Raw genomic sequence first — 10,868 nt, forward strand, 5'->3', positions numbered from 1 at the left:
TTGATTTTTTTGGGAGAAACCCCCCCAAAAAAAAAAAAAAAAAAAAAAAAATGGAAAAAAGCAACAGATTCATAACAAGTGCAATATGAACTGCAATTTCTCCAACCACAACCCTACAAGCAAATTAAGAAGGTTCTCATCCTCAAACCTGGCATGATTAAAACACAGCACAGGAAATCAGGAATCTCAGACAAAAAACAGCACCTTAACAGTAACTTAACCAAAAAATCTATCCTAGAGAATTGACTCAGATCTCGCTCAAGAGAGAAGGAAACCTCCAGTCGCAAGATTTGCAGCAAAGTATAGATGGATGCTCCGCTTACTTCTAGTATCACGATCAGATTTCAGCCAAGATCAAGTGAACTGCAGACCGTAAATAACCTTTTCAGTTGCTGTAGATTCTCATAATTTCCACCTCCAGATGGTGGTAGTATCTTATAAGGAGGTCTACCATACATTTGCATTTCTGAGCAGAAAAGCAGGAATTCAGCCACCCGTGATTTCTGAACCTCACGATGGTCAACCAGACAAAGCTTATACAAGGCTATGGGCATCTGCAAATACTGGATAAAAGCATGATGCACACTGTAGGCATGCTGCAAGCTAGTCTACACATGTACTTTAAATTTGAATAGTTTTGATCTGGAGAATACATGCAGATGAACACAATTTCTTCAACAGATCCAAATCATCTACTCCGTGTGTAAATATACAGCTTGCATATTTTACAGCACACACATCGACCAAGTGCAACACACCTTAAGCTCATATACTTCTATAGCAACCTTCATCAGTTACTCCAATATTTTAAAGGCTTTCTTGTACTGGGTACCCCAAAACTGAACACGGTATTCCAAATGCAGCCTCAGAAATGTCAAGAGAGGATGATAATCACTTTCCTTTATCTGCCTACTTCATTCTTACTAATGTAGCCCAGTATTCACTCACCTTTTACTGTTGCAAGGGTGCTCTGCTGACTCCCATTCAACCAGATTTTATTTCCAGTAGGACCCCCAAAGGGGGGGTCTTTTCTTCAAAAGCCATTTCACCAAATGACTGCTGTTGGAAAGGACCTCTAGAGGTCATTTGGTCCAATGCCTCTTTTCAAGCAGTGTCACCTAAAGCCAGGTGCCCAGGACTAGGTCCAGATGGCTTTTGAATATCTCTGAGGATGGAGACTCCACAATCTCTGTGAGCAACCTGTGCCAATGCTTGGTCACTCTTACAGTGAATAAGTGTTTCCTGATGTTCAGAGGGAACCTCCTGTGTTTCAGTTTGTGCGCATTGCCTCTTGTCCTATCGCTGAGCGCAATTAAAAAGAGCCTGACTCCATCTTCTTTGCTACCTTCAGGTATTTACACATTGGTAAGTTCTCCCTGAGTCCTCTCTTCTCCAGGTTGAGTAGCCCCACCTCTCTCACCCTTTCCTCATATAGGACAGATGCCCCAGTCCATTAATCAACTCCACAGCCCTTCGCTGGATGCTCTTCAGTTGACTCCTCAACAGTTGACTCCCAGCCTGCATAAAGTTATTCCATCCCAAGTGCAAGAATTCACATTTATGTTCAGTGAACTTCACAAGGTTTCTGTTGGTCCATTCCTTCAGTTGGTCATGGTCTCTCAATAGCACCCCTATCCTCCAGCATATCGACCATTCCTCCCCAACTTGGTAGCATTTGCAAACTTACAAACTATCTTTCGTCCATTATTCAAAGAATTAATAAAACACATGACCCCACCAACAACCCCTGAGTACAACTCATAAGACACTGAGTTATGGACCTTTAAGTCCAGCAGTCCATTCAGTTTTTCAGTCACCTTATGATCCACTCATGCAGTCTGCATCTCTACATTTTGTCTGTAATAATATTACAGGAGATCAGGTGAAAGCCCTTGCTGAAGTCAAGGTAAATGACATCCACTGGTCTCCTCTCCACAGAGCAAATCACTTAACCACAGAAGGTATTCAACTTGGTCGGGCACAATTTACCCTTGCTAATTCCATGCTAGCTCTTCCCAGTTACTTTCTTGCTACTTTGCTGTCCATTAGCAGGAATTTTTATAGGTACTTAAAAGGATTTTTCTTTCTAAATACTCCTACTTATTTTACTTTATCTTTCCTTTTTTAATTCTACAAAGCTACAGATGTTCAACTTGAAATAAGCTTCTGCCTAGAATCAAGCTGAAAGCAGTACCTTTCCCAATTATTCATGGTGTTTCATGAACATACGAAAATAAAGATAGTTTTATGTGTTTTTAACAGGTGCTGTAACAAAGCTAATAGAAAAGTGTATTCCAAGTCAGTTTTGATGGTAAGAAACCTATTACAGACATTGGGAATACATGCCAACAATGTGAGAGAGAACAGCCATTAGTTCATCTTAAAAAATTAGAGTTACAATGAGGGTTGGGGGAGGATTAAAGGAGGAGAGATTGGACATAGAGGGGGGTTTGTTAATGTGCTCAGAATGACTAAAAAAATCAAACTTTTGTAACTTTAGGCTTACCAGTATCAACTTTCTCACTACTCTGGGGCACTGGTAGTAACTTTTTGACTTGCTATTACTGATAAGAAAATCCTAAGTTTATCATAAAATTCAAGAAAAAGTTAATAGCCTGTTATTTCCTTCATTGAGTTTACTTTGGGCATATGGCAACGATTCCTTATTAATCAAATTCCCTCTGTCATGGAAGCCACTTTCTCCTGTTGCTTGGTAAACTTTAACAGGGCAGCAAAATGGTTTTTATTAAAAAATAAGAAAATGCTATAGAACAGATACAACAACTAAAAACATGCAGACATTTTTTGAAAGTGACAAAATATTAAATTGAAGAGTTTGTCTTTATCCTATTAACCAATAAATCATCATCTCTTTAATGAGCCATTCCCGTGCTGTAATTATTAGTACGATGTTTCTGCCCAATAAAAGTTTTAGGATATCATATTCCTATTGCTTAAACTACTGAGGGGAAAATAGGTGCATTTGTTTTCTTTTCAGACAAATACAACATTATATAATAAAACATGTTATGCATATAGTTCTCATTACAAACTCTAAATTAAAGAGCAGAGTACATTTTAGGATCACTCAAGAAGTTTGGTGTATAATACATCCTCCTACATCATCTCAAGATACTCTTACAGTATTTAGCTCTTACTTAATCCTACCATTCACTTTCAGTTGCTGAGTTAACCTTAACATAAAATTGATTTTCATTGGACAGGAGCTCTGCAAAAATATTTAGCTACCTGGTTGCCTCCTTTTGTTTGCCCTCCTACAACCCCAGTTGCATGTATGAGTTTAATGGTGTAGAATTGCTCTTAATTTCCTCCTTCTACTTTTTCATCCCAGGAGGCATGTGTTCTAAAAGCAGCCCCTATATCTACCATGTGGATACCCAAATAGCCTTTACTATTTACTATGATTGCTTTTCTGAAGACACAAAGCATGAAAACATTCATCTGTTCTTGAGTTACTCAGATCTACAAATGCTCACCTTTGCTTTGCTTCTTAAGCAGCATGAAAAAAATTAACTACATACCACAATTAGATTTAATGTATTAATATCAATTCAATTTAGGTTAAGCAGAGATTCAACATTCTTGAAATCTACAGAACATAAGAAATGCATACTTTTATGAACAATGTTTCAATGAATTTTATACAATTACCATAGATGCAATTATCATCGTTTATACTGTACCTGAACTCCATAGATGTATTTATCCAGCATTTTGCCTCCTATCGTTTGACCTCCTACATCCCACACTTGAAGAGTAACATTCAAATTTCCTGAAAAACAAAATTATACAGATATTGTGACGTTCTTAGTAGTAGAGTATACTAGTTAAAGAATTGCATAGTTGACAGATTAAAAATTGAAATACTGACACATATCTAAATTGAGGATGCAAACTTATTATTTCCTCCACCCACCACCCCAAAGCAAGCAAATAAATCAGACATGATTTATATAATTTCACCTCTGAAGAATCTACAACAAGATAGTTCTCCTTTTCTACTCTAAAGTCTCTAAGCCATGTTGAAACTGTTAATAGGTTTTCAAAAACAAAGTAACAAAAAAAACCATAAATACAGAATATTTAATATCCTACAAGTCATACATGCTCTGCAAGCTAACAACTCAGACTAAACATATACACACAGCAACATGCATACAAACGTGTTAAAAGTATAATTTGGCTCATTTTGCATGGTGAGAACTGTTCAAAACACTGTACTGATAACCTGGAAGCACCAAACTCTAATACAGTACAGTCTGCAGAAAATTTTTCTAATCTACATACAACTCATGTTAATAACAATTCTACATACTCACAAATAACAATAACTGCCTATTAATTTTATTCTTATCATTTAAAAATGCAACAAATTCCACATCACAACAATTCAGTCAAGTGAAAAAGGACACAGTATTTTAGACTGCTAAGAAAGATATACTCTTAATTCAACTATTTCACATTATTAACAACCTTATTTTACACAATGTGATCTATTCAGCTATCAATTTATAAATAACACACTCTCCTTAGTTATGCAAGTGAGTGTGCTCCATGGAAACATATCCCAGCACTCAGTAAATATAAATAGAAAATTAGAACTACATAGCTAAACATATGCTACTTGTGGTATTCAATGTATCACATTATATTTTTATGACATTTCTTGCTTTAATCTGGTTAAAAGCACAGATTTCCTAACCTGCTACTTTGGTCTCGAATATATCAACATGAATGTGAGACAACCTAATCACAGTACTTCTAAGCTACCCTGAGTTTATGTAATACAAAGTAACTCCAGTTCAAAAAAAAAGGCAACCTTTCATGGAATAAAAAGCTTATTTGTTTTGACAGTGCATTAATTAACTATTTGTAAAGCTTAGAACATACATAACTGCAAACAATGCAGGAAACTCTTCCATAAAGCATCTGGTGTGGCTAAACTGGTCAATCCACAGTCTGAAATGACTATACATCCTCAGTGGGTAAATAAACTAAACATGCTCAAAGCTCAGGGTGCTGCAGTATTCCACCTCTAACTTCCTTGTATGAATTCTACTAGAAATTTACCATGTCATTCATGCCAGCTATTTGGAAAAAAAGCTTTATAAATATTATCACTTTCGATCTCAACAATTTTCAGATAACTAATTTTGTGTTCAAATGCTTTTAAAAGTTTCTAACTTCATTTTTCCTCTTAAGAGTAGTAATCATGCACAGCATACTAGGTTCAGTATCTGTATACTATACGAAATCATCCGAGAAACTTTAATGTAGGAAGTTTAATTAAATGGTGAGTGTTCAACTTGGAAAAAAATCTACTATTATAAATTATTTACTTTCCTTCACTAACCAAAAAAAAACTGAGGAAAAAAGGTGGGAATGTTCATTTAATGTGAAGTGGTTGTTAATCAAGACCTCACTAACTACTGAAATTCATGCTGATCATCTCCAGTGCAAAATGCTTTATTTTCCCATTTTTTTTAGTTATGTTCTGTAATATTTGCTTTGTGCTCAGATAGATTTTTGCTGAGAAAGAAGGATGTCAAGCTGACAGAAAGAAAAACTCTGGACAATTTGCCTAGCAAATATTTAATTAACAACTATGATCGAAGCACATGAGGTTTTCTGCAAAGAGTCTGAAACCTTTCTTTTTCATAGATTTAAGAGAAACATAAAAACTGAAGAATTACAACAAAGCAAAAATAAACCACACCTAAGATAATAGTTCTTAGAAACAAGTTTAGCATACGAGTAAAAAAACTTGAAGAATCCCATAAAAATAAGATAAGAGACAAGAAAACACTAACACTTCTTTACTGTGTAGAAAATGCACACAAGTGCAAAGTTAAAATAACTGAGGCAATGCAGTGCAGGTATCTAGACTGTTTCTGATATGAACCGAAGCCACTGGGCTGACTCGGTAGTGATCCTGCAGAAGTATATCCAGTGCATTGGTTAACCCTACTTAAAAGTTCTTAGAACTAAAAACACAAGCCTGCCCTCTTTCTGCACTGATGACTTAAAAAGAATTTCCTTTTAACAGAAGAATGCTGTTTACTGGACTGCATCCACCACCCTTCTAAAAGTATTTGCCTATGGCTCTTAAGAATGTCTATCAGCAGACTCTGACTAACAGATACACTTTAAGCAGTAAAACCTACACCGTGGTTGCATCCAGACTACACAAGATACTGCAGTAGGTAAATGCACTGAAATTGATTTACATTTGAAAAAAAGTCTCTTGAAGAAACTGTATTAGAAGAATTTGTCAACAGTTGCATGCTAGAAGTCATATTGTTCAAAATTAATCAAAGTATTTGCTATTTATATTAAACCATATTTTTTATCACATATAAATATTTACTTTTTTCATTGCAAAATTGCATCAGTCACTAAAATAACTGGTGATAAATACAGGTTTTATCTTAAAAAAGAAAAAACCAGGAAAATAGTACTTTATTTTACAAGCTAAAATGTATTTCTATTGTGGCCTAATGTAAACTTCGGTGCAATTCTAGAAATCAGTAATTTTCACTTCTGAAATCTCTGCTTACATTTAAAGAAGAAAAAAAATTAAATGCTGAACCATAGTTATTCATCAATTCTCCTATTAACTAAGAGAAATCTAGGGGTTTTTCCTACTGATACATACATCATAATTCCTGTGCAGAAGTATGAATTAACATTTCAAGAAACACAGAACTCTCTAAGTCCAGACCTAATCAAGAAATTAGAAAAATCCGCTTACTTAAGCAATGCTTCCCACTCCGGTATTTAGAAATTTTACCTCCCCCCCTCCTCTCTTCCTTCCCTCTGACTCCCCACCAACAGTTCATGAAACACAGAAATCTATATATACCTAAGCACATATACAGACATAGGCAAAAACAGAATGACAATCTACAGAAAAATGCTTCTTCCTGAATATGAATGCATTCCATGATTGCTCCTTTTTGTTACTGATAAATGAGGAAAATAGGACGTACAGACATTGTTGCTTGTTTGGTGATATTTTCATCTACACTCTGATTTTATTACAAAATAAACCAGAACAAAGTGAACGTGAATGAATCAAGAGTTGATCATTTTCCAAACTTTCTACTCAACAAGAATATTCAGAATCCCAGTAAAGTACTAATAGCTTCTGTATGCTTAACAGCTGAAAAAAAACTTGCAAAATACAAGTTCTCAGCATGCACACTGCATGACTTGTGTACACATTCCATTTGCAGTACTGTTAAGTATGATGCACACTGGTATTTTTAGAGGTATGAGCAGGACAACAAAAAAATTACTCTTTCGACTTTATGGTGAAATAAGCACTGACATTTGGTACTTTATCACTCACAAGATACTAGGAAAAATTCAGCAAAATGGCCAATCCAAAACAGTGAATGCAGGAATAATCTGAAAAGATTATTCTGTATGACTTAAGAAAATGTATAAGAAAATATTTGCAATATAATTTTAAGAAAATAAGTTCAAGAATTGTATCTATTTTCTTATAATTTCGGGTTATACCTAAAATGTTTCATTTCTGGGTTGGCTTCCCTCCCTGCCCTCCACAAGGAAAAAAGACAGAACCACAGAATTTCTATCAACTTTAGCAAATCTCACTACAACTTTTAATAACTACACATACTTTTGCTAACTTCCTCTGATTTCTGAAGCCAGAAGAAAATGCATTTAATGAAATACTTTCATACTTAGAAATTGAGCAACCACAAATCAATGAAAAAACTTATTTTAAATGCCCAATTGTTCAGAGACAAACTTCTAGAAGCAACTATTATTTTTTAATTATTTCTTTGCATTTTCTATGCAGCATACTGCAACTGGCATCTAAATAGTTTCTTTGCCGTCGTGAAGTGAAACATCTTGAATGCTCAAACTGTATTTTTATGAGTGCCGAGGGACCCTAAATTTTAGTGGTCTATTAAATGCCAGCAATTTCATGCTGCCTTGCATAAAACAGCATTCACATATTAGAGCACTGCAATTCCATAGCAGCATTATGCTTCTCTCACACAACTCACATACGAGTTGTATATTTCATTAAGAAAAAAAAAATTATATTTCTTTCAAAACACGTACTCTTTTTCAATGAATATATTTAGAGTTCCATTTCATTGTTGTACGTTACACTATCCACATGAACAACAAGTACACTCAAGTAGAGATAATAAAAAAAATCATGAATATAGATAGCATTCCTTTTATTTGCATTCACTGTTTTACTTAAAAGATATAAATTGCAAATGCATAATCCTTTGTTACTTGGCAAGAACGTACTAACAAAATTTTCTCTGAATAACCTAATACACTTTGCCAGAAAAAGCACTGTACTAAGCTTATGTACTATACATTACTTTGAAGAATCTGTTTCTGCAAGTCTTGCTGCTGCCCAACCTTTCCGTGTTAGTTTTTATTCTCTTACCTGGCAGCATTATCCTTCTCAAGAAGAAGTCCAGTCCTATGGTTTGTTTGTACTGTTTTTCAAATGTTTCTTGGGCAAAACGCACGGCTAAGGATGTCTAAAACAGAACAATATCAAACTGTCATTTTAAACAAAAAAAAAAAAAGAAAAATTATGTTAAAGTAGAAGTACGAAATAGTTAAGCACTTTTTAAATCAATGCATGCTAACAGTGTTCATGGATTTGGACTGACAAGCACTCCAGCCAACTTCAACATAGTAAGACAAGGTGTCAAAGGCTACTAATTTATGAAAAAAGCAGCAAGGTACATACTTCCTTTGTATTTCAAAGGTACTGTGATATTCATATTTCAAACTATTACACAGATTTGAATGATTTATCATTAGTACACTCAAACTGACACAAATCTAAGTGACACTATCCATACCTGAAGAGATTACTATTTTTAAAAAGCATTAATTTCCAAAACAAGGATCTTTCCCTGGTACAGAACACCATGATCCCAGACCAATTCTCTGGCAGGGAACAGAGATCTGCACAGTGCAAAGTCTCACAGGGACTCCAAAGTGTGGCAGGATTCCTGCCACTGCGCATCAAAGTTTCAGGATCAGGGATTACGTGAAGTCTAAGATAGCACGAGTACTCTCTTGCACACGGGAAAAAACAAACTCGTGTTAATAATGCTCATTTGCTGAATTATTCCTTTAAGCAGAACAGAACTTTGGAAACTTATTTCTTCAATTTATTATTTTGTTGATTTATGAAAGTAGACCAATACACTCTTGGCCTAATGACCAGCTTCTACTACATACTGCTAAAAGAATACACAACTAACCTACATAAAGTAATGAAGCAAAGCCTTTACATTCTTTCACTGGCAATTTAAGCTCTCCATGCAAGGGGGCAAAAAAAAAAAAAAGGAAGGGAAAGCAAAGAAAGAAAGAAGAAAAAAAAAGGCCCATAATCTAAGATTAAAAAAAAGGGGGAAAGGAGAAAAGTGCAATTATAAAGAATACAGAAGTTTGTACTGTGGAAAAAATTAAATACTATATTTAAAGTGTCACATAGGCAAAACACACCCTACAATAAATTAGTACACTTACAAATTTCTTATTGACATTACACCTGAAGGTATAAAAACAAAATAATTGCAAAAAAAAAATCTAAATGTGCATTTAAATATATAGCAGGAAAAAAAGCCTAACAGCCTCACAAAATCCCTACACTGTCTGAGAAAACGCAAAATGGGCAAGAGGGAATATTTTTTTGCCACCTTTACAGTTATCAAGGCCCAAAGAGATGAGTCACATAGATTGTTACCAGAAATTGCTGTTAAGAGAATGAATCACGAGAAGATTCTTCTGCCTACAGCTCTGTGACAATATTACTAACAACATGCACAAAATAAAATTCAATACATTATTTAGACTGTAGTACGGAAAACATCTGTAGAACTGATTTTTTTAACCATCATAGTTAGCATGTGAAGATTGCAAAGACATTATTTTTAATCTGGCATGACCTTAAAGATGCAGATAAGGATAAGAACATTGCAGGAATACATCATATAGTCTCCTCCAAACTTTTCTTTTTGGAAAAGTAACTGGTACCCAGAGCACAGATTAAAATATCATCTGTCTATATCACAGTATTCTATATTCTCCAACACACTAATTTAGATCCCCATTAAATAAGCAACCACTCCCTTCTTGTTTTAAGGGCTCAGTAAATATTAGCTTTATCACTCTGTGACACTCAATATTCCCTGAGGGCTTTTAGAGGTGTTAGTAAAAATAAACAACATACATTCAATTAACAGCCAACCAATACGAGCAGCAAGTAATCAACATCATGGCAAAGTTCTCTTAAACAGTTTTCTTCTCCTGTGCTCCTGAATGCAAAGGAATTTATAGCATAAAATCATTGACTAACTCCTTTTATTTTTTTTTCTAATAAATGTTAGAGCTCAAGGAAGGTGTTGGATGACCAGACTAGAGTCCTCTATTTATTCACAGAACAAGCATTTACCTACAACATACTAAGTGCAACAGTTCAAACTTGTCCACAACAGCAAACAAAGAACTCATGTCAATGAATATTCGAGTACCTCTACAACGCAAATACTTCTCTTCAATCGTAAAATTATTCTCTGCCATGCTTGCCATAAGAGATTCTGCATGACAGTCTTGCCTGTAAGGATATCTTGGGTACAATCTATGTAAAAAACAACCAAAGCTAAAGAACAGTTCAGTAGAACTGTAGCTGTACAAACTAAACAAGTGATCAGTGACCGCTTTTAAAAAAGATTATGCTCCGTTCATAAAATTTCAGCCATTAATGTAGAGATCAGAGGATAGTATGACATCAAGGCCTTGTTCCTTCACATCTCTAAGACAACCAGAGCACC

The 10,868-nt window shown here is 34.9% G+C and overlaps 1 protein-coding gene across 1 annotated transcript in view; it reads right to left on the reverse strand.

The window, feature by feature from the left end:
* The window catches only part of RAB28 (RAB28, member RAS oncogene family), a 55,968-nt gene extending 47,416 nt beyond the window's left edge, over window positions 1–8,552 (reverse strand). Inside the window, exons 1-2 of the mRNA XM_010139629.1 lie at window positions 8,462–8,552; window positions 3,705–3,793 (exon numbers count right to left, since the gene is read on the reverse strand). Of these exons, the coding sequence (XP_010137931.1) occupies window positions 3,705–3,793; window positions 8,462–8,471 (99 nt within the window). The 5' untranslated portion in view covers window positions 8,472–8,552. The remainder of the gene's footprint in view (window positions 1–3,704; window positions 3,794–8,461) is intronic.
* Between the last annotated feature and the right edge of the window lie 2,316 nt (window positions 8,553–10,868).

This window comes from Buceros rhinoceros, unplaced genomic scaffold, assembly GCF_000710305.1.
Source record: "Buceros rhinoceros silvestris isolate BGI_N320 unplaced genomic scaffold, ASM71030v1 scaffold2637, whole genome shotgun sequence".
Taxonomy (NCBI): domain Eukaryota; kingdom Metazoa; phylum Chordata; class Aves; order Bucerotiformes; family Bucerotidae; genus Buceros; species Buceros rhinoceros.